This window comes from Triturus cristatus, chromosome 6 (genome assembly GCF_964204655.1).
Source record: "Triturus cristatus chromosome 6, aTriCri1.1, whole genome shotgun sequence".
NCBI lineage: Eukaryota > Metazoa > Chordata > Amphibia > Caudata > Salamandridae > Triturus > Triturus cristatus.
In genome coordinates this window covers 1,248,482,579-1,248,507,390 of record NC_140589.1, presented here as the reverse complement: position 1 = coordinate 1,248,507,390, position 24,812 = coordinate 1,248,482,579, and the positions used below count along the sequence as shown (strand labels likewise).

At 45.9% G+C, this 24,812-nt stretch overlaps 1 protein-coding gene across 2 annotated transcripts in view; it reads left to right on the top strand.

Annotated features, from left to right (window-relative positions):
* NPHP1 (nephrocystin 1) overlaps nucleotides 1-24,812 on the top strand; it is a 708,547-nt gene that overhangs the window by 509,971 nt on the left and 173,764 nt on the right. For both annotated transcript variants that reach the window (XM_085612188.1, XM_085612187.1), the window contains exon 15: nucleotides 21,738-21,814. In XM_085612188.1, coding sequence (XP_085468314.1) covers nucleotides 21,738-21,814 — 77 coding nt within the window. The remainder of the gene's footprint in view (nucleotides 1-21,737; nucleotides 21,815-24,812) is intronic.

Genomic DNA, 24,812 nt, shown 5'->3' with positions numbered 1-24,812 from the left:
TTGGTCTCAAGATAGTCCACTAATTGCGTGTTAACATGGCTCTCTGCCAGTTTTCCCATAAGCAGAAGGAGCGAAATGGGATGGTAGTTGGAGAGCACTTCGGCAGGCACCTGGTCTTGATAGGTAGCACTTAGGCGACCTTCAAATCTACAGGCACACTGCCTTCACTTAACGATGTGTTCCAGATTTCAGCAATGGATGCGGCCAGTAGAGGGGCAAGGAGAGCAAATTTGTAGACTGGCATTTTTGGACCTAGAGACCTACAGTAGCTTGGCTCAGGTGGAAAGGCCTCGTTCCAGAGTAACATGTCGTGCTTGCGTCACACTCACCTCAGCACTCCAGCGGACCACCACTAAAAATGACACTACACCAAGAAATTAGAAAAGTTAGAAAAGCTTTATCTTTCCTTTTATCATGTTTTTCTTTTCTTTCCAATGAAATCAATCAGTTTTGATCTAAATCACATTAGGGTCAAGGCATTTCTTTCCTTTCAAATGAAATCAATCAGTTTTTATCTATATCACATTAGGGTCAAGACATTTCTTTTCTTTCAAATGAAATCAATCAGTTTTTATCTATATCACATTAGGGTCAAAACATTTCTTTGTGACTAGATTGGCAGTACATGAATACCTTAGACATGGTATGGAATCAAGTGCGCCACCTGGTGGTCAAACACGGCACAGCAAATTCAATAGCACTTTAAAACAGGTCAATTAGCATAGCGCTGCACTTAGCCACTTAAAAGCGCTTTAAATATGACAGTACTCCGAAGCCTGAAACATGGCCATTCATGACCCTGTGTAACCTGGTACTTCTATGAAGCGCTACGCAGCCTATACCACTGGAGCGCTAAACATTAGGGTTTCTGTTGCGCTTGGGGCCAAAGCGCTGCGTCCCTACCTGGAGGGAGGCGATATTTCAGAGCCTCGAATTAGGGCCCTAGATTTCAGCCGTGGTGTTAGGTAGTCTCAGGCAGGGGTAAACAGTCCCCCCTATCTCCCCCAATAGGCCTCGATCATTCTGGCCGCCGTCTGCCAGTGTCAGGCCCTGTTCGTCGGGCCAGGGGGCCAAATGCTTGTCAGGGGATTTCCCCCCACCCCCCTAGGGGAGGGGTGTGCTCCGGGCTCCACGGGGGCCTCCCGCCCTCCTCCCCTGGGGGGGTTACCTGGTTCTTCGGCCTCAGCGAGGCCCTTGCGAAGCTCGGCCCAAGTTCTTCAGCGGGAGGGGATCCCTCTTCCTCACGAGCCTCCCGGCGATGTCCGGGTCGAGGGCCTCCCCCACAGTGATGGTCCAGCGAGGCGGTTGGGGATTAACGCGCGGGGCTCCCGGCCGGACCAGACGTGGCCGGGGAGCTCCGCGGGGATCAGCGACGACTCCGGAGGGACTTCCTTCACGCTTCTCAGACCCGCACCTTCTCCACCAATAGCGCAGCGGCGGGGGCGGCGTTTGGCAGTCCGCCCCCGTCAGGTGACTCAGGTTACTGGCTTCAGGCCTACGCGGCCTTCCTTGAACTCCGGCGGCCCTCTCCTCACGGAGGGCCGCGTTGCTGAGGCTGCGACGCCAGCGGCGGGGCCCCGGTCTTCCCCGCGGGCCCCAAGGATGACAGGGAACAGGCGACACGGCCCAGGGCCACAACGGTGAGTTATTCTTTGGGGCAACCCCACAAGGGGTGGCTAAATTGAGGGGTGGCCTGCAGCTCGGGGGTGGCGATGTGCTCGGCGCCTAGTGCCCCCTTTTTCCTCACAGCGATGCCCTGGCTCAGGGCAGGTAGGTTGGAAGGTAGCAGGCCACACGCCAGTGGCAGAACCAGATAGGGAGGACCCAGGCAAAGTCAGAGAAGTAGAGGATAAGGTCGGAGATGATTACTCTTTTCCCCGGTTCTCTTCAGGGGTCCTGGCTTAGGCAGGGAGTACAAAAGGTTGACGTGACCCCAGGGTCAGAGGCTGAAGGCAGGGCTAGGTCACGAGGTAGGGGGCAGTGTCAACCAAGGGGGGGGGAGAAAGCAGGCCCTAAGAACAGTCAGTTCCCCCCTCTAGCGCACCTACCTCCCCACTCAGGTGCCTTACTCCTGACTACCTCACTTCACACAAAATGGCCGTCGCACCTCACCTCTATATATAGCCTGGGCTTTGACTGTCTAGAGTGGCCCAGAAGGTTCTGGAACCACTCATGCCAGCCTATGGCCCAGGATCTGAGGTGACAGTTTAGGCCACCATCTTGTGGAGGAGCTCTTTCTCTCCCTCCATTTTAGGGAAGCACCTTGCGCCACACTATCAATTAGTGATAATGGGGCGCCCTAAGCCTCTAAGTCAACACCAAAAAAAAACTAGTGGACAGAAAAATTAGAGGGTAAAGGAAGAAAAATGAGGAGGGGACAGCCAAAGGGCTGGCAGGTCTAACAGGCATAAAATCCAAAGGAGATCAGGATTTCGTCTTTTTTAGCATGGCTTCTATTTGCGAGACCTCAATATCCTTAAACTGTTTCAGACCTTTGCTAGAGTCTACTAACGGTACTGATTCAGATTTAGTAGGTGGCACCTGTCAAGCGTTTTGTGCAAATTGTTTATAAATCAGGTTGATTTTATCGTCAACGTGAGCGGCTATTTTATCGCACAGACCCTGAGAGGGGGTGACCAGCTGTGTGCATGCTGTGGGATTGGTAAAGGAGTTAAGGATTTTATAGAGATCCTTTGACAAATTACTTGCCTGAATAAGTTTAGATATGGTCTTTGGGTGCCTTTTTAAAATTCTTATATTAGGTAGTGAGGGCCAGTTTGAATTTAAATTTATGTGTTTCTAACTGGGATTTACGCCAGGATTTTCTAGGTGTTTGCATCTAGATTTTTCACTTCGTAGGTCATCAGTGTACCATTCTTCACTTTTTTTTCCTAGAGTTGCTGGGTTGATGTGTCATGGGAGCCAGCCTGTCGATCACATCACTAATGGTGTCATTAAAAGCCCTCATTTTCATGGTGACGTTCATATGCTCATTAAAAAGAGGGGTAACATATATTTTACTGAAAGATTCGGTTGAGACTCTGTGCCAATGCCTTTGAAGAACATTCAAAGGGCGACCAGCTATTAGGGGTTTAATACTGCTGTTGATCCTAAAAGGAATCATAAAATGATCTGACCACATCAATTGCTAGGCAGAATCAACAACAATATGTGATGATGTGGAAAGTGTAATATCCAACGTATGTTTGGCAGAGTGTGTGGTCCCAGAATTGATCTTATTTAAGCCTAGAGTGGCCATGTCAGCTAGAAAGCTTGCCGCCTCTGCATTCTCCTATAATAGTTTTTTATCCAAATATATTGTTAAAAACGTGTATTTTTCTCCAATCATATTTGCATACTTCATTTAAATGACATTGTGGTCATTGCCCAAAACATAAAACCCTACTGAAATTCTCCAGTTATGAAACTCCACACAAGCTTATATCACTCTTTCCCAGATACAGTGTGTATGACCGCGTATGTATCACAGATGACATGACAAAAGAAAGCATCAGTAGGGGAGTGAGCACATTCCCTAACCTTCGACTTGCCTGAGGGGTGGAGTTGGCAGAGGTGGGCACACCTCCTGAGCTTGCTAAAGTTTCCTTTCCGTCTTCCCATTGAACAGGGGGTGAGACAGGAAGAGGGCCTGCTCCTGATAGCAGGAGAGGCTGGGGGTTGTGTTGCAAAGGCGGCGAGGCCTTTGAAGCTCCCCTGCCATAGATGGCTCTTCCTGACCTGGGGGAGGTGTGAACATCTCGGCCCAGTAAAGACTTTGTTTCTGGGTGCTGCGAGCAAAGGCTCCCACCCCAGGGGTCCAGAAACCTGTCTCGTGGTGGTAGGTTGGTGTTTACCAGTCAGGAACCCACCAGTGGTTGGTTTGGTTCAGAGGTCTCCTCTAGAAGGGACCCCTGAGTGCATGGCATGGCTTTCCTGGCCACTTATAATATCTAAGAATGACCTTAAATATTATAGGGAACTGTCTGCTCATGCAGATAGGTCCTCACATTAGGTATAGGGCACCGTGCCTTAAGGGTGACTTACCTAAGCCTCATGCAGTGCTGGGCGGGCATAGCTCACAGGGATGTGTGCCATGTCGATTCTTCACTTTTAGCTGCACCACAACACACAGGCTGCAATGACAGTGGTGAATGTTTGTTGTGAGAGGTCCCTGAGGGTGGCATTATACATGCTGCAGTAATTAGACGCCTTTCCCTGGCTACTATGCCCTTGGTAACATAGAAATGAAATACCAGTATTTGTAAAGCGCACAGCTACCTCCGAATTGCTGTCCCGGCACTGGGGGCCCTCGGGAAGATTAAGCGAGCTTTTGCCCAGAGACACATAGTGCTGGGCTAACCTGGCGCCGGGGATCGAACCGTGAACCCCGTAGTCAGGAGTCAGGCACCCTGGCCGCTGCGCCACACCCTTCCATAGGTACTGCTTACAAGAGTCTTACAGGTAGGCCACAGTTGTGCCGATTGCGGAAACAATGGTATAGGTTATGGAAAGAACACAGGCCCTGGGAACCTGATTGGCAGGGACCCAGGGCACACTCAAAGTGCATCCGGTATCTGGCAAAAAGTAAGGGGGCAACTATGCAGAAAGGGCACTTTCCTACATTGCTCATTTACTACGAAGTATGTGGGAGTTTTACCATGAAAAGTAACATAAAAGAATGACATATAAAAATGTACCACTATAGGAGACAAGTTCAGCCATCATCATAAACAACTTTATTTGTTTTTTAGAAATAAAACCATAAAAGTCAAACAGGCACGGATAATAAACTCCATCAGAAAAAACAATACTGTGTGTCCATCATGAGCCCATAACTACAAATTTGAATGGCTAACACTATATCGGAAAAAAAAACGGTCAAAAAATATAAAAAGACGTCATTATGCCCCATAGAGTACAAAGTAAAATATAAAAAACTATATTAAAAGCAATAACCCCGTGTAATATGACCCCAAAAGGGCAATGCTGTTAACATAGACCATGTTAAAAACAATTCCATATTACCACAGTGTCCGGATTGCGTCGATAAAAAATTAATCGCAGCTGGATCTGAGCCTTATTGCAGCCCTTAAGAACCGAAGTACTTGTAAGACTGAGTTACTTGAAAGCAGTTGTAAAAAAATAAAAGTAGGTCTAACCTGCCTAAAACCTGCTTTTTAAGAATAGGGCAAACAAAAGACTTTCTTGGTACCGCATAAAAGCTACGGAACAATAAAAAGTGCATTATGTCCTGTCGAGACTTTCCATTGCAGCCACAGGGTAGGAGGCACTGCCCTCTGTGTGCACCACGGGGGTGGGCCAAAAGATAGTGAAAGAGGTCCAATCGAAATCTGGTCAGTAAAAAATGATTGTGGTTAGTTTTGGACAATAAAAGATAGGGCTCCTCAACTCCACTTCTTCTCTGGCCCAGGTACGCCTTTTAAAAAAAATACTCCTTCATCCAATACATGTCTCTTCTGCAGATTTCCTCCGGGTTCTCAAAAAGATCTGGCCTTCCCATGCTGGTAAAACTTTCACTGATGTGCTTAAGCCAGCAAATACGATTGGAATGGTCAAGGGAAAGACAGTCCCTTAAGATGTCCTTGTTTAGGGTAGTTCCCTTCTTAGTTCAGAATTTCATCCACAACGATAAAGGGCTATAAGCCAGCACATTTGAAAGGAAGGCCATCCCTAATTCTTCATGGGTCACAAAGGATGGAATGCACTGCAGTAAGCAGAGTATCCATCTCAGGAAAGTGTTTTCAACTGTTTGCAATGCGTCATGCTTAATATAACCCCAAATCTTACTCCCATAAGTAGCCTTAGCGATACATTTAACTTTGCAAATTTGTAAACGTGCTGTAATCCATCTACTTCCCAGTCTAGAAGCAAAGTTAAAAACAGCGGCAAGGGCCCGAACAAGGTCCCCTTTATTTTGGCTTGTCAAAGGGCGTCAATTCAAGGCCGCATCAAACACAACCCTTAGATAGGAAAAAACATCAGTACTCGGGACCGGCGTAACCCCTACCATGAATGACTAGAACTTGCTGGACAAAGGCCCACCTGCATTACAAACTATTTGCTATTATTGACAAGTCCAAGTCCTCCAAAAACTGTACAAAGGAGTTCAACAAGGATTGTAAACCCCTTCTGTCCTCGCCATGAGGACAGCATCATCTGCATACAGGAGGACCGGCAGACTTCGCTTGCCCACCTTGGGGCAGTCAGATTTTAGTTTCAAGTGGACCTGCTCCAAAATATTAAAATACACGTTAAAAAGAAAAGGGGCCAGAATACACCCTTGACGAACCCCTCTCTGGATTTAAAACTCACGTGTCACTTTAAGATCTTTAGAGTAGCAGACTACAGCTTTAGTGTCTCTATGAAGATCCCTTAAAAACAGGACAATGTCTTTATCACTGCTGATATTGAGGATCATCTGCCAGAGCTTGGATCTGTTAACCCGTTCAAATGCAGAAGACAGATTAATAAAAGCTAAGTAGATGGTGCCAGTATGGGTGACTGTATACTTATTCAAAACCATATATAGATTTAAACTCTGATCCACCGTTAGGCAACCAGGGGGAAAACCATATTGGACCTCAGCCAAAATGTTATCATCATCTACCCAGCTTGCAAGCCGATCTAGTACCATACGACCCACCACCTTTACTACAGAGTCCAAAAGGGAGATGGGCCTATAGCAATGAGTGTGATCCCAATCTCCCTTTTAAAAAACGGGGACAATAGTAGATAATGCCCATGAGTCTGGGCGGCCAATCATGACAGCGGCATTGATAATTGAGGTGAGTGCAGGTACCCAAAAGTCCAAGTTTGAGTTATATAGGTCTGGGGGGATCCCATCAGGACCTGGGGCCTTGATTTCTGACAATCCCCTTATACCTGCTCTTACTTCCTGAGCTGTAAATGTGACCTCTGGTTTACCCTCAACGATTTCCTGAGCTTCACCTGAGGTGGGATCAGGCTGAAACATATCCTCAAAGTAACTTACTCAGTCACCCTCAGTAATATGGGCATCCAGTAAGTTGATGCTCTCTACTGCCAGCAGGGGGCTGTTGATAATGCTCCAAAACTTGGAGCTGTTACTCAGGATACAAGCCTTTAACAAATCTGACCAGGCCTCCTCTTTCAGAACGGACTTACGCTTGGCTGAGATGGCCTTGTATTGTCTACAATATCGTCTGACAGCCAGAGGGTCTCGTGGTGTAATGCTCAAAACTTCCTTCAGACTCCTGGGAGCATGGGAACACTCTGAGCGGGACCATCTTGGGCCAGTATGAGAGGATCGCCCACCTGGGGACTAAAAGAGATTAGCTATAATTCCTGACATGCTTCCAAAAGCTTCCAAGATAGCTGTAGGTTTTGCCGTCCTGTCTAGGCAGGTGGCAAACTCCGTGTAACACAGGGTAAGCAAAGACTCAAACTGGTCCGGGATGATCTGTGCTCACTTGAGTCTCCTTCCCCTTCCACAGCTATCAATGACCCACTTGCTCCTTTCTCAATTAATTTTACTACCCGGGCCATCCAGTCAGGAGACACACCAGAATATGGTCACTATACAATATCTTTAATGGTGAAATCCGCGATGTAAGAAAAAAGATGTGGAAGCAAATACAAAATCGATAAAAGACTCACATCCTCACCCTGTAAAGGTGGGGGGCAAACTCTTTCATATCCCGGTACAGCTTATTCATAGCAGACAATGAATCAAACTCATTCAAGATGGCGTTAAGTATAGAGCCTTTTCTGATGGATACTTCTGCCTGTGGATTCCTCACCTTTTGAATTACCCCTTGCGCAGCATTCCACCGAAACTTTTTTCATAGCTCTCTCACGTCGACTAGGACGTCACAATGAAACAGCTCTACATGCGACTCCGCGTACATCATCAGAGCCATAAGAACACCTCGTCGGCGTGCTGACGTCAGTTCCTTTTTTTCCTCACCGTTGACGCGAACTGTTTTTCTGGACTCTCCATTTCGTGGTAGTTTAACATTGTTGCAGTTGTCTGTAATTGTAGCAGTGTGAATGGCTGCTCAGAAGAAGTCTGGGTTTAAACCTTTTACAGAATGCGGGGTCATATGTCCATCACGAACCCCCATGATGATTATCTTTGGTGCCTGTTGTTGGACCACGATGTCAAAAGATGTTCTTCATGTCGCTGGATGAATCTGAAGGCCCTCAAGGGGAGGGAAGTGAAACTGTTCATGGCTAGGGCAAAGAAGCAGAAGAGGGGGCCGTAGGAGAACAAGATCGAAGTCAAAGCGACGGCATGGCTCCAGAAGTCACTCTTCTAAGGATAAAGTCGCCAAAGTCAGGGGTCCCCAGCCATACGGCATCACAGGAAGGATGAAGTCTCGCCTTCCCCTTCACCTCAGGTGACTCCTGTTCATTCTCCAACTATGAGGGGTTCTCTAACGCCCAGGGAAGCAACTCCTTCACCTCCGACCACTTCTCACCCGGCTCCGATGTTTCCAGTGCCGCAGCCAGACCCAGCCTTATGACCTCAGGCTGTTCATTAGCAGCCTGTACCAGATCGGTACCCACCTTTTTGGCACCAGGTACGGATCCTTCGCATTTCTTAAATGCAATGTATGGCATGTTTGCCAGGGCAGTTAACTCTTCCGGTGCGCCTGTTGGCCCTGTGGGACCGCTGTCATTCAACATAGGTTTACCACCTCATTATGCCCAGGCACTTTTTATGCCATTTATGCTGATGACCCCAAACTGGCCTTCTCCGATGCCGATACCATCCCATGAGGGAAGGATGGATTATTCTCCGGTGCCGCTGGGTTCAGGTCCGGTGCCATCTTGACTTCATGCGGCACCTCCGGCCGTCCCTGGAGGGCCTTCATCAACACCAGTTTCGAAGTCAATAGCGCTGTGTCTGGCGCCGCTGATGCCGATACCCAAGATAAGGTCAAGAAGGGAGGCACAGAGGCTTCTGGAGGAGGAAGAGTTCCAGGAGCAGCAGGAAGAGGCTGGGGAAGGGGAAATAGTGGATCCCATGCATAAGTTTGAAGAGCTTCAGGAAGCTACTAGGCTGGAAAAGTGGGATCTTTCTTCTCCTAAGCGTCTTCCTTCAGAGGAGGTCTCTTCCTACCACTTCCTACCCGATCTTCTGGACTTCCAGTTGCCCACTGCTGAGATTAAATTAAACATCTTGACAGAGGTTCTTCACTCTCCTTCATCGGTGATAGAGCCTCCTCTACCTTTCAATGAAGCTTTGATGGAGCCTATTCTAGAAGTTGGCAAAAGCCTATGTCTGTCCGAGCTGTGTCCAGGTCCGTGGGAAGGCAGCTTTTTTATCTATGCACACTTCTCCTGAGAGCTTGGTGGGTCAGGCGTCATGCTCCTCGGAACAATCTTCTGGCTCTTTTCCATCCACTCCTTGAGAGAAGGATTATAAAAAGATGGAACAGTCAGCGAAAAAGGTATTTTCATCAGCCAGCATGGTTTTAAAGTCGACAAATGGAACGTGCCTACTGGGTCGCTACATCCATGTGTTGATGGATTCGGCTAAAGAGGTGATCCCTAAATTCCCAGAGTTTTGCAGAGGTACTGTTGGACACTCAAGCTGGGGCCCATCAGGTTATTTAATCTGGGCTTGACACGGCTGACTCTGTGGCTGGAGTGTGGGTTCCTCAGTGGCTACTAGGAGGCACGCCTGGCTGAGGGAGTCTGGTTTCTCTCTGGATGTTCAGGCCACCCTTTTGGATTTACCTTTTGATGGCTCTAGACTTTTTGGATCCAAGGCGGACTCTGCGCTACAGTGCTTTACAGACAGAGCCACCACTAGATCTCTAGGCCTGCTGTCTAAGGGCTTTGGTTGCCATAGATCTCGGGCTTTGGAAAGGCTACCCCATGTTGGGCACGGCAGCAGAAGCAGCAGCAGCAACAACAGCAGGTGAACCCGCTGTATAGAACATACAGAGGCAAAGGTAGAGGTCGCCTGCGTGGCTTAGCACACCAACATGTCTCCTCCTCCTCCTCTCCTGTTCCCCCAACAGGTTTTGCAGGGAAGCAGCTCTAGATATCCCAACTTTAAGCATGTTGTACCCGTGGGAGGGCGGGTGTTCCATTTTCTACAAAATTTGAAATCTGTTACATCAGATCTCTGGGTTGTGGATCTCGTAGAAAATGGATACACTCTTCCTTTCCAGGAGTTTCCCCCCTCATGAGAGTTGGTATTTGGATGACCATCTGTTGCTCCTGCAGTAGGAGGTTTTATCTTTACAATAGAAACAACAAGAGAGAGAGGGTTGAGCTACACTCTTAGTCCCCCAGAATCAATGAAAAACAACGAAAGAGTGTGAAAATGGAGAGAAAATCAACCAAACGGTGATTCTCCTAATTGACAGAATCAGTGCCAGAGAGACCAAATCAACCTGACTTTAAAGTAAAACCCTCACTCACCAACATAGTTGGTGACATGCTTCATCATGGGGTTTAGCCAGGGGTGCCTTATGCACCTCTGGTGTGCTTTGACGCTTGTCTTAAGGCGGAGCAACAAACTTCCGACTAAAGGAGTGAAGTGATTTGGTGAGTGAAAATCAAAAAAAAGGGGGGTTTAAAAGTCATGTGTCGTCTACCAGAACATTTTAATAGTGGCGAGACATGGACGAATTAAAAAGTGAAAAATGATAATGACTCCTGACGTTTAATTGGTCAGGTTTATCCTATAGATAATCAAGTGGTCGACATGTTTCAGCTTGTCAATGTATTTCACTAAGCTTTCATCAGGACCTAATTATGAAAAGGCACCTGGGCGGTATAAGCACGCTAAGGCTTACCCTAACCTCAGGTGCAAGGAACCGATACACTCACGGTTTACAGTAGAGGTCTTCCACTGATTCGAAGGAAACCTCGTGTATGTATATGAAGGTAAAGAAATGCTCCTTGGGCAAGGAAGCGGTTTGCGGGACTACAGAACAAGTCGTCCAAGTCCTCAGCCAGGTGGTTCCGGAGCAGGAAAGGGGTCAGGGATGCTACTCCCGGTATGTCCTTATCCACAAGAAGGACGGGCAATTAAGACCGATCCTCAGGATCTTGAATTTTTACTTCAAACAGGAGTAATTCAAGATGTTGACCCTAGCTTCCTAGGTTCTTCTGGGGCTGCAACAGGTGGACTGGATGGTTTCGATCGATTTACATGGTGCATATTTTCACATTCCCATCCTAAAGTTGCATGAGAAGTATCTCTGTTTTACGGTGGGATACCAACATTACTAGTTTGCGGTCCTTCTGTTCTGTCTTGCATCCGCACCATGGGTTTTTCCAAAGGTGATGGCAGTGGTAGCAGCACATCTCAGGAGGATTCCTGTTTTCCACTATCTGGACGACTGGGTTTCTCAAAGTAAAGTCGCCAGAGATGGTGCTGCATCATCTGCAAGTGATAACGCGGCTGTTGTTCGACCTGGGTTTTTCGATAAATGTACCCAAATCTCACCTGGTGCCCTCTCAGTGCAATCTGTTCATAGGAGCAGTACTGGATACTACTGTGAGTCGTACTTTCCCGCCTCCTCAGAGGATTCTAGATATCCAGGCTATGATTCCAATGTTTCAAGATGGAGCAGCTGTTCGAGTCCTGAAGGTTTTGCGCCTGCTCAGTCTATTTGCTTCCTGCATACTGTTGGTCAACCATGCACACTGGCACATGAGGGCATTTCAATGATGCCTCCGCAGGCAGTGGTTTCAACACAACGGAGATCTCAGGGAGGTGTTCAGATCTCCAGAGACGCTGCAGCGGAGCTGTCATGGGGGAATGTTCCGGGCAACCTGTCTCAAGTGAAGCCTTTTCGTCCTCCTTCTCCGGTGGCCACAGTGATAACGGATGCCTCCACTTTGGGGTGGGGAGCTCATCTGGGGGATCTGGAGATCAAGGGCCTTTGGTCTCCAGTAGACAGATTGTTTCAAATCAATCTTCTAGAATTGCGGGCGATTCATTTGGCTCTCAAGGCCTTTCTTCCCTCCCTTCGCGGTCAGTCAATTCTTGTTCTGACAGACAACACGACTGTGATGTGGTACATAAACAAACACGGAGGAGAGAGGTTCTGCGACTCTGGTCCTGGGCTTAGGACCATCAGATTTGTGTAGTTGCAAATCATCTGGTTAGGAGTGCTGAATGTGCATGCAGACAGTCTCAGTCGGCAATACTCGATTGATCACGAGTGGCGTCTTCATCAGGAGTTGGGCGCCCACTGTCGTTCTACAGTCTTCAGTATCTGATGCGGGGAGCGTTTGGGGGTGTGTTTCAGTTAGATAAGCTTCTTTACGCGTTCCCTCCCATACCCTTGATTCCTCTGGTTCTGAGGCAGATTCGCCAAGACCGGGCCCAAGTCATATTGATTGCCCTGGATTGGCCAAGACGGGTGTGGTACACAGACCTTCTTCCCCTCTCATTGCACCCTCTGCTCCATTTCCCTTTCAGGGCAGACCTCCTCTCTCAGTCACAGTGGCAGGTTCTACACCCCCACCTCCAGAGCCTGCAGCTTTATGCCTGGAGATTGAACTGGGCAACCTGAATTTGTTCTCTCTCCCTCCGGATGCGGTGGATGTTATATTATCGGCTAGGAGACACTCCACCAAATCTGTTTATTCTGGTAGGTGGTCCCGGTTCATTTAATGGTGTGGAGAGAGATCAATTGACCATTTGCAGGCCAATTTGTCTGATATTCTGTGTTTCGCTCTTTCCTTGGCTCAACAGGGTTGTGCAGTAGTAACTGTTAAAGGCTACTTGTTTGCCTTGTCAGCATTTCTTTGCTTACCTGACCAACCCTCTTTGTGTAAGGCTCAGACAGTCATGAGGTTCATTAAGGGTCTCACTAACAGGTTTCCTCCCACTTCATTGATCATGCCTCAGTGGGATTTAAATTTGGTTCTTACTTTCCTGATGGGGTCACCCTTTGAGCCAATGCATAGTTGTCTGTTGAGACATCTATCATTAAAGACAATTTTTCTGATTGCTATTACTTCTACCAGGAGAGTTAGTGAGCTACAGGCTCTTGTTCTAAGCCTCCCTTTACCTCTATTCATGCATATAAGATGGTTCTCAGGACCAGAGCTGCTTTCCCGCCTAAGGTGGTCGCTCCCTTCCACCTAGGACAATCTATTACTTTACCCACTTTCTATCCCACCCCACCCTTCTAAAGAGGAGGAGAGACTTCATCCCCTGGACCCTAAGCGTGCGGCCAGTTACTACCGGGACAGGTCTAAAGACTTCAGGCTGGACGACCAACTCTTCAATGGTTACATGGGGAAAATGAAGGGCAAGGCTGTCCACAAGCGAAAGCTGTCTAGGTGGATAATCCTCTGCATCAACATATGCTACGCCTTGGCCAAGAAGGAGCCTCCTGAAGGTATTCGAGCTCATTCCACCAGAGCTAAGTCTTCCGATTCAGCTTTGGCTAGAGCTGTCCCAGTTGTAGACATCTGTAAGGCGGCAACTCGGGCCTTCCTCCACACTTTTGGGAATAATTAATGCTTAGACTCAGAGGTGAGGAGGAACGGCCACTTTGCACGTTCTGTGCTGCAGGATATTTTGGTATAGATAGGCGGGCACCATCCTCCGGGAGCGGGATTACTTGGGGATTTGATTCAATAGGTGAGGAATCCACAGGCAGATGTATCCATCAGAAGAACAAGTTACTTACCTTCGGTAATGCTTTTTCTGGTGGATACAGTATCTGCCTGTAGATACCACACTGATACCACCCGCCTCCCCGTTGCCTACCAACTTATACCGAAAAGATTTTTGGGCATGACATACTTGTATTTCATTGTTATTCAAAATATTAGGATGCTTGTCACTAGAAATTGTCTATATTTTAGAATTTCCAGTTTTATTTTCTTCTTTGAATCGTATACTGTGTATACTTGTGCAAATGTTGTATACTGGATATACTTGTGAAATGTTGGCAGTTCTCCCGTTTGCCTCGAAGGCACGGAAAACCGAGACGGCAACTTCGAACTTTATCATCTCCGGCGATTTTAATATGTTCCTCACAGGGAGTGGCGACCTAGACAGGCCGGGAGAAGATCAACAAATAGTATGGTGGATCCCTCCACAGGACAAGTGTAAGTGGGGCAAGCCAACAAAAATCTCCAAAGAATTGTTGAAGGATCTAGAAAGCTTGTCCTTGGTAGCACTAAACGGTCGATTTATGGGGGACCGTCCCCAAGCTGCAACTTTCCACAATGCGCTTGCCGACACCACCATAGACTATACTTTTTCGTCTTTAGCACTTTATCATCTGATAAAAGACTTTAGGATCGGAATACAAGCCCATAGCGATCATCAACCTCAAGAGTTTACACTGGCCACACAAGGAACAGCGCTTACTTACCCAACTGCTGATTCATGTACAAACGCTACATATAGCCATAGGAGAATAAAATGTAGGACACGTGATCCGGTAAAACTCTTGGCAGAGTCAAAAAAACGGTGGGAGGATAACAAAATACAATATGACAACATCCTAACAGCCTAGGAACACTTCACTGAAAGTTTTGGCCCATTGAACCATAAAGCAATCCTGACAAAACGAGAGCAAAAAACCAAACCAGCACCATTGCGCAGGCCAGCAAACAAACAAAGAATTTATTTATTGGGAACCCAACACGCCGAGCTTAGACAAATAAGGGGCGAAATAAAGCAATGCGCAACCTCTGTCAAAGTCACTCCGCGTATATTACACGGCTGGAATTAAGGAAACTCAGGGCCCGGAAAAATAAAATAATTTGGCTAGCGAAAAAAGAAACCACAGAAACAACATGGGTAAAACTGCTACATGATGCAAAATCAAAGAACAGCGCCAGATTTTTGCAGACAGTCAAGAGCATAGAGAACCCAAGGGCACCAGTAATTAATTCACATATAGCGGAGAACGCCTGGGTAAAATACCTACTGGGGCACTTTAACTCGGAAGACGGCGAAAATACACAAGATAAAGTGTCAGAGCGAGTGGCAACCCCTAAAGCAACCCGGCCCACAGCCTACACCCTCCTCCTCACTTAAAATGATTATGGACAGAATCACAAAAAGCCGAAACGATGGAGCGCCTGGCCCTAACGGGCTCCCCCCAATAGTATATAAGCAGGACACAGCCTACTGGGCCGGAGCAATACTAGCAGTTTTCAACATCATTTTGGAAACCAGAAAAATACCAGATTCCTGGAGAGGATCGATCATCTCACCTATCCACAAAAAAGGTAGCAAGAATGAACCAAAGAACTATAGACTCATTGCGCTAATTGACATTGAGGCCAAATATTATGCCGGCCTACTACTTGCAGAATTAACTGAGTGGGCAGGGGAAAACGATCTAATCCCAATCAATCAAACAGGCTTTCAGAAAAACTCGTGAACAACTACAAACATTCTTGCTCTCTCACTTTTAATTGACCCAACGAAAGCAATTACCAAACCTTTATTCATATGTTTTATTGATTACAAAGCTGCTTTTGATTGCGTCAACCGAAGGAAATTGTAGACTAAGCTATCTGGGTGGAAAATAACTCCAACCCTTTTGAACCAGCTAATCCTGCTCCACTCCAAGACATGGGTTCAAATCAAGCTGGGGTCTGGCGACGGTCTGTCAAGTAGGGTTCCGACCACTAAGGGGCCGACCTGTTTAGCCTTTTCGTGTCAGACCTCTCGAGGGAACTGGATACCTGTCATCACCATGACCCAAGCTTGGGTGGCCTGTCACTTTCAAACTTACTATACGCCAACGACTTGATACTGATCAGCCAAACCCCAGTTGGTCTACAGCATTTGGTAAATGTTACAGGCATCTTTGCCGTAAAGAATGGATTAAGCATAAATCATGAGGAATCCAAAGTAATGATCTTTAACCAACGAAGCACCAAGAACCAACTCAGATGGTGGTTGGGGAGCAGGCAACTAGAGATGGTGAAAAGTTACGTATATTTGGGAATTATCTTTGATAGCATGGGAACGTACCACCAACAAAAAGTGGCTATTCAAGGAAGAGGAACCATTCTGGCTGTCATGCTAAAAAACATCAAGCACAAAATAACTGGCCCCAATCTTATCCCTCTACTGGAAGTACTCCGGGCAAGGCTTCTACCAACAATTACGTATGGCAGCGAATCAATGAGAGGGAAAGATGAAACAACTCTGGAGAAGGTGATCTCCAAAGCTGTTAGAATAATATTCAGTCTCCCACAATACACTTCTCCAGCACAAATAAGACTGGAGCTCCGGCCTACAAAAGCAGCAAATAGCAAGGAAGTGCGCTTACTCCAAATGCTGGTATAAAATAAAGAGCGCAAAGCCTGGTTCCTTAAACTCATACTTGTGGAAAGAGATGACCAGAAAAACTGACTGCCCCGCTATGGCTTATCTTCAGTCAGGATTAAGGCTTCTCACTTTACAGGACTTGTGGAAATCCGGTCTTCCTTACAACAGTTTTAAAGCCTTGGTGAACAAATCGGTGAAGATCATTTCCCTAGAAAAAGGTAAAACAGACATAAATAAGAGGGCACACATCTGTTATGTTATGTTATGTTATGTTACATACATTTGTAATGCGCACTGCTGCCCCAGCTAAGGGGCGTCCAGGCGCATGGCAGGTAAAAATGCAACACCACAGGAAACACAACAGAAAGGAGGAATCTGGTTTGTGATTCAGAGCTACTCAAGAAGCGTTGCGCAGCCATATTTAAGCACAAGCTTCTCGAAGTATGAAGGGAAGCCTTCTGGCAATGAGGCTGGGGATCCTACCGGCAAAACCACATTGACCGCCATGAAAATGCACTCATCCAGCCCTCCAACTGCAGACTATGCGATAACCCCGAAGAGGACGTTATACATCTATTGTGCCTCTGTAAGAGCTTAGATCTTGAACGAAGACAGCTTCTAAAGCCGCGCCTGAACGAAAACCGAATACGGTCATGCAGACAGGCGGTGAAGGCCTGCTTCAAGGGGGGCGACGTTTGGCTAGCCTGTAGTTTTGTACGCTTTATGAAAATTGTAAAAAACAAAACTAAACCTGACAACCCCCAACTAACTGGCTTGTATCCTAGGTTGCTGCTATCTTATCTGGCATCTGTTCACTGGGAAGGACCATTTTTAGACTACCCTTTACCTGGCAAGGACTTTATACTTAATCACAAAGATACTTGAACCTAGGTTATCTAAACAGAAGACTGTCCCATAGCAGCCATTGTGTGCTTAAACATGACACACATATTAACCTACATTTTTAGTGCTGTATGCAAATTTTATATTTTTGTATTTTATGAAATCACGACAATTTTAACAGACTTAGCACTGTTTTACGTTATATGTGTTTTTATATGCAGTTTGCTAAGATTTTTATTAATCAAGCAAAAAAGATTACTTTACTTACTTAAATAAACATATGCTACGCCTTGGCCAAGAAGGAGCCTCCTGAAGGTATTCAAGCTCATTCCACCAGAGCTAAGTCTTCTTATTCGGCTTTGGCTAGAGGTGTCGCAGTTGTAGACATCTGTAAGGCGGCAACTTGGGCCTCCCTCCACACGTTTGTGAAGCATTACTGCTTAGACTCAGAGGTGAGGAGAGACACCACTTTGTACGTTCTGTGCTGCAGGATATTTTGTTATAGATAGGCGGGCACCATCCTCCGGGAGCGGGACTACTTGGGGATTTGATTCAAAAGGTGAGGAATCTACAGGCAGATGTATCCATCAGAAGAACACGTTACTTACTTTCGGTAATGCTTTTTCTGGTGGATACAGTATCTGCCTGTAGATACCTCACTGATACCACCCGCCTCCCCGTTGCCTACCAACTTATACCGAAAAGATTTTTGGGCATGATATACTTGTATTTAATTGTTATTCAAAATATTAGGAGGCTTGTCACTAGGAAATGTCTATATTTTAGAATTTCCAGTTTTATTTTCTTCTTTGAATCGTATACTGTGTATACTTGTGCAAATGTTGTATACTGGATATACTTGTGAAATGTTGGCAGTTCACACGTTTGCCTCGAAGGCACGGAAAAACTGGGTGGAACTGACATCATCACACCAACGAGATCTTCTTATGGCTCCGATGACGTCACACAGAGTCGCGAGCTGAGCTGTTCCATTGTGACGTCCTCGTCAACGTGGGAGAGCTATGAAAAAACATTTCAATGGAATGCTGCACAAAGGGTAATTCAAAATGGGACAGGCAGACACTGTATCCACCAGAAAAAGCGTTACCGAAGATAAGTAACTTGTTCGTTGGGTATGTTCCATGTTCAGGCCATTGGGGCTTGCACACCCTGTGTCATTAACCCCCGCAATTTAGGGTCTCCACACAAATGGACATTAAAATCTGCTGCAATAAGAATGATATAGCAATTCTGCTTGCTCTGGGGCATATTTCTCAACAAAGAGCCCCGGTAATGCGAGGAAATGCCTGGCCAGAGTCCGGAATCCTCCTGAGTCCTGCAGGTGTTTGTTAATCCTAATGTTGTGGAATCCAAAAGGACTTCTTCTCCTGACTCCTGATTCAAATGAGCCAGAGAACCAAGAGGGAGGGGCCAGCCTCATCCGGTCTCTGACATGCGCAGACAGGCCTGTCCTTGGCATGGGCTTTGTCCGGGCTTGGCCCGGGCACATCCCGCGCTGCGGGAGAAGTACTGCACTTTAATAGTGCGCAATGCGGTAACAAAAGCCCCTCCTTCAAATGTCCAAGGTCTCCTGGGACCGCGAGTCCCGACACTCCAGGCAGAAACATAGTAAATAGGTATTGTAAGAATACCTAAGAAGAATGGAGAGAGGATGTGGCCTAACGGCTAGGGCAGTCGACCTCAAATCTGGGGAACCAGGTTCAAGTCTTGGCAACGACGCTCAACATCCTGTGATTCTGGGCAAATCACTTAATCTCCTCGTACCTAACAAACAAAACAAAAAAATGAATGTGTCCTTGTGTAACACAACTGGTGCTCTTATAAAGTGCCTGATACCTTCAAGTCAAGTTTGCGCTGTATAAAACTCCGAAGAAAAATAAACTGGGTTATTGGTTGAGGAGGGTGGAAGCCTCACTCATACAACAACCACCATCCTCGACAGGATGCACCACAAAAGTCACCAAAGTAACTTGTCCTTAACCCTCTGGTGACTTGGCATAAAGGAGTCAGGCTTAGCTCAAAGGCAATGTGTAAAGTATTTATGCAGCACACAAACCGTTATAAAATGAAAACACAACACAAGAAAAATCTGAAATCGTTTAGAACAATAGAGACATTTTTATTAAATAACATTATACTAGAACCACAAAAATACAATCAGTAGAAACAGTTTTAGGTAGCTATAACACCTAAAAGCACTCTCCGTGACCTGACTTAGGAAAATCGCAAGATCAGGCCGACAGCGCTGGAGTGTGGGCCGGATAAAAGTACCAGGTTATTCCCATTAAAAAAGTTAATTTCTCAAAGTCAGGCATGAAGAGTTACATTCGTGGTGGAGAAGGCTGCAAGGAGCAGGGAGAGAGTAGCGGATGGTCGCTGTTTTAGCGTGATGAATCGTGAGGCGTCATGGATGGTCGTTGCTGTAGCTTCATGTTGGCCGTCACTGCAGGCTGTCGTTTTGCAGTGAGAAGTACTGATCTTGCGTTGTAGTTTGACTCTGTGGCACGAGGGGCCAGTGTTCACCAGAGCTTCATGGCGGTTGTTGTGGGTGACAGAGGCTCGGTGTGAAGGGACCTGTTCGCCATCACTAAGAGCCCAAACTTCAGGATTTCACCTTTTCGTCTTTGGAGGACCTTAGACTGGTTTCAGCCATTGATCCAAGACCTGGGTAGGCACCTCTTGGGTTTCAGGAACTCACTCCAGCAGAGGCAAGCAGTTCCAGGTAGATCCAGTGCAGCAGGTCAAGGCAGTTGCAGGGGGCCATTTGGAGCTTGTTGTGTTCTGTAGCTCAGGCTGGAGGTCAGCCAACTGACCTTTGAAGTCACTCAGGTTAGCTTGATATGAAGGGAGCAATTCCAGTCTTCCTTCGCAGAGAACCGGGCAGTCCTCAACCAGAGGGGCAACACACTGGGAGTCAAGGCAGTCGTCAATCTCAGAGCAGTGCTCTGGTTGCAGCAGGGCAGTCCTCTGGGGAGCAAGGCAGTCCTTCTGTCCACAGGTCCAGGAGTGTACAGATGAATGGCTCTGTAGGGCCAATATTTATATGTGATGCCATCCTTTGTGTGTTGGGAACACCCTGTCCTACCTCCACATCAGATTCTGGAAATTCTTCCCTTCCCCTGCCAAGGCTTCAAGAAATCTAGGGTGATGGAAGGCAAGTATCAGATCCATTTGTGTGTGCTGGAGGCAAGCATTTTGAAGTTTAAGTAGGGCAGGACACAGCTCCGCCCCAACCATCCTGGCAGGATGGCTTATCTTACCCACACCTAGAGGAGGAATACAAAGATCTCAACAGCAGAGACATTAACAGTTATGTGACCCAGGAGATGTGCAGAATGCATAAATGGTAAGGCCAAGAAAATGTGAACATGAAAAGTGGCATTTTCTGCATTGTGACTTAAAATCAAACATTACCATTAAAGTGGATTTTAAAGTACAGTTTTTTTAAGCATAAACATGACATCTTTAGCTGCCCCCAATCCAAGGTTAGTAATTATTAAATGTAATGTGGTAACCCAGAGTTAGTCAATGGGAGTGATAGGCCTTACAGTAGTGAAAACGATTTTGGAAGTGTATCTCTACCAAGACATGTAAAACATGTAATACTTAAACCCCCATGTCCTACCTTTTAAATACAATGCACATTGCACCATGAGCCTTTAGGGCGAACTTCAGGCGTGAATTATATGTATTAATGAGGAAGGTTTAGGCTTGGCAAAAGGTTTGTTTTGCCAAGTCAAGATGGCTGTTCAAAACTGCAGTTGCAGGTCTGAGATAGATTTTAAAAGGCTACTTTAATGAGTGGCTCGATGAGTGCTGCAGGCCCACTAGTAACATTTAATTATCAGACCCTGGGTACATGTAGTACCACTTACTAGGGACTTAAAAGTAAATTAAATGTGCAAATTAGGTGTGGGCCAGCTTTATCATGTTTGAAGGACAGAGCACAAGCACTTTACCACTGGTTAGCAGCAAAAAAGTACACATTGCCCTAATTCCAACAGAAACGGGTTTAGCAACAGAAGGCAAACATCTCAGGGAGAAATTTCTCATCCAAATGAAGATCACCATAGACCTGGAGTTTTTTTACTCAAAAAACAGAACAGTCACTAGATGCAGTCATACTGACTGTGGATTGCTGTTTTTATTTTAACCATCACGCATGCTCACCTGTATCGACTTCAGCCTATTCTGTGTCACTAACCTACACTTTAGTGTTGCCTCAGCCCAAGTGATGTGACCTTTTCACACAGAAGCCTTCCGATTTGTTCTTTTGATTCATTCAAAGCTGTTTGCAAAATCACTGAGGGGAGCAAATTATTTGTGATTAATAAACTTTATTTAAATAATACTTTTACGATGAAGAAGTAAGCTTGTAGGACATTTCTGAATAATTTGTTAAAAAAAATATTAATGCCGTCCTCTTCACTTAAATGATCTACTTGGCCAGAGCTGCATTCAAAATTAGCAAATTTGTTGCAGCAAATACTTTTTTTGTGTCTAATAAAGATATCATAAGATACTGCGTAGCGCACTTTTTTTTACTATTGTGAAAGTTGACAAAAAGGCCTGTCCTTCTATTTTTTAGGACCTACGAACTTCCTTTGAATGGCGGTACACCATATGAGAGTGGTGTTGAAGTGGATCCAACAATCTCAAGACGAGGTAATTATTTTTTTCTTAGTGTGATTTAAATGTGAACTCTAAAGCAGTTCAAGAAATTTAGGATACTTGGTAAGCCAGGCTGTTAAATGTCTGTCTTTATTCTGCGTGAGTAGTCCTGCCAGGTACCAAGTATCAGGCGTTAGACTATCGCATTTCAGTGTGGTGCTCCGCATCACCGCACTGAAATGCATTTTCACACATAGTGCCTCAGTTGTTACTTAGGCCAGTGCTGCCTAAAACTAAACTGGAGTAAAGCTGGAAGCGCACTAAGGCTGTATGTGCTGTGGTGAGTTTGAGAGTAAAAATTGCCATACAGCGCTAGAAATTTGGGAGAGATTAACAGCGCATATCAAGATGTGTGTTACGTAATCTATAAGACATTCTAGTTGTGCTTTATATAGTATCACTGCACACTTTGGGCGTGCTATTATTGGCTAATTGCCATTACAGATCAGAAAGTATGATAAAATCCTTTATTACATGCCAAGCAGAATTTTGACAGCCTCTAAGAATCCCAGAGAATAACCTGTTTACATGTTTTGGTTTTGAATCAAAATGTGGTTTCGATCCAAAGAACTTCTCTCATAGTAAACCAAACAACCTTATACCATTGGTTCAAGACTAGTGAGGCATCTGCTATAACAAATAGCTTTCTGGCATTTTCAGTTATGAACTTGTTTGACCCATAATGTTGCCTGATTTATTTTTTCCATCCAATTTAATACAGGGTTAGGCTGAGAGGGTGTTGAGTCACAACGCCTGTTCAAGACCAGACAAACTGGTGAACATTATGTCACTAGAGACAAGCTTAATGCAGTAAACCATGTGCTGCATTAATTACCGGTTTACAACACTTGCAGTTTCCAGATTTTGTAATGGGCCTAATGCCACGGTGGTAAATTTGACACCAAGTCAGTTTTTTCATTATTATGCCCAAATTTTTCTTTAGATGGCTCTACAGCAATAAGAATGCTGAATACTCAGAGTTTAATATCCATTAACTTTTCTAAAAATGCACACGTGCTTCGTCATTCTTGGGCAAAGCCATATTTTAGAAGGATTTCACTGGTAGTTTATTTTTGATGACGTCACTGCCATGGGTGACCTTAATTAAATGAATAGTAGCACAATGTGTAAAACAGACCATTGAGAACGAAAATAATTGTTTTCATGAATACTGTCCGTTAAGCATTTATCATGTTCTCCTTCCTTGCCAGCTGCTGCATAGCTGACCGCCCAGAACCTGTGTTTTTAATGGAGCAGTTTTTAATATTAAAGGTTCAGACTAGGGGAGTTGAATCCAGGGCCCGGACTGGAAACAGCAATCAGCCCTGGCAGATTGCTGCTTGGCCGGCCCTGGGAGCGGATGGGGGGGGACTGGGGGTTAAAGTAAGAAGCACCGCTCCCGCTTTTGTTACAGGGGGGCGATATTGCATATTGCAGCACTGCTGCAAAACCGTCCCACACAGGCACAAAAACGGCCCGTGGGGAAATGCCCAGTACCCACTACGGCCAGTCCGGCCCTGGTCGAATCTATTGGGTCACACACCGGTATGGCAAAATACCACAAAAAAATAAGAGATGTCTGAACTCCATAATCAGAGCAAGGAAAACATCTTTCAAAAGCCTCAGTTTCGTGCTCACTGTCCCGGGTCATCAATCTATTGCGGGCATTTTGGTTTATAGACCACCAGGTCAGCGTGGCAAGTTTATTGAGTCACTCACTCAAGCCATTTCCCCCATTTCCGTTAAATATAAGCACTGCCTTTTGTTAGGAGATTTTAATATCCATATGGATGATCCCTCTGACTCCGACGTGATTCGGCAGTTGGAATCTTTAGCGATCTTCGGACTGTCCCCTTATATTCATCTTCCCACCCATGAAAAGGGCCACACAATTATTTTCCAGCGTTAGTATGGAAACCGATGCTCCTCAACCATTGGTATGGTCGGATCACTTTCTCCTGAGTTTTAAAATCCCTAGGTCCTTATCCCATGCTGAACCAAGGGATAAGCTCCGCTCTGGCACCTTCAGACCCTTTAATCAGGTTACGCCTTATAGCCTGGAGATAGTTCTGGGTAAGCACCGGATTCCCTTCGGTGGAAACCCAGAAACTGATGCCCCAAGTCTAGAGAAATGGCTTGAAGAACAGGTCGCGGTGTTGGCGCCCTCCTCAATGCGTAAAGCCACAATTGGTCGCACCTCTGAGCCATGGTTTACAGAGACTCTCAGGAAATGCAGGAGTGCCTGCAAACTATTAGAGAGAGTCTGGCGAACCAAGTTCGACTCTAAAGATAAAGCCATCTATAAGCAAGCCTTGAAAGCTTATTTTAACAATGTGCGCGCTAAAAAGAAACATTTCTTTACCTTAAAAATAAAACGGGCTGCTAATAAAAGCAAAGAAATATTTGAAATTGTTAAGGACTGTTAAGGATTTCTCATCTCCCTGTGCTGTAAGCAAGGCATTCACGCCCACCTCCAGTTGGGTGCATCAGATGGCCGGTTTCTTCCATGACAAAATCTATCTGATTCAACAGTCATTTGCCCCTACAGGCACTGCCGAAATTGATGAGACACTGAGTGCCCTGCCCTTGGGGGTTAGTTATGAACTTACTTATTTTCCCCCTATTTCCCTAGAAAAATCCTTGGACATCATGGTAACTCTGAAGTCGAGCTCTCCTTCTGACCCCTGTCCAACAAAAATCCTGAAGAAGATTACAGAACCTTTAAATTCTGCAGTCAATTCAGTTCTCAACTCGTCACTTGGACATGGAACGGTACCTAGTTGCTGGAAAAGGGCAAAAATCATCCCCCTCCTGAAAAAACCTACAGCGGACCCTGCGGTCGCATCCAACTATAGACCCATTTCCCTGCTGCCCTTCTTCTCAAAGGTCCTGGAGAAGTATGTTAACTCTGTTCACAGACTACATAGAAGGAAACCATGTGCTTCATGACAGCCAGTCGGGCTTTAGAACCACTCTAAGGACAGAAAGAGCC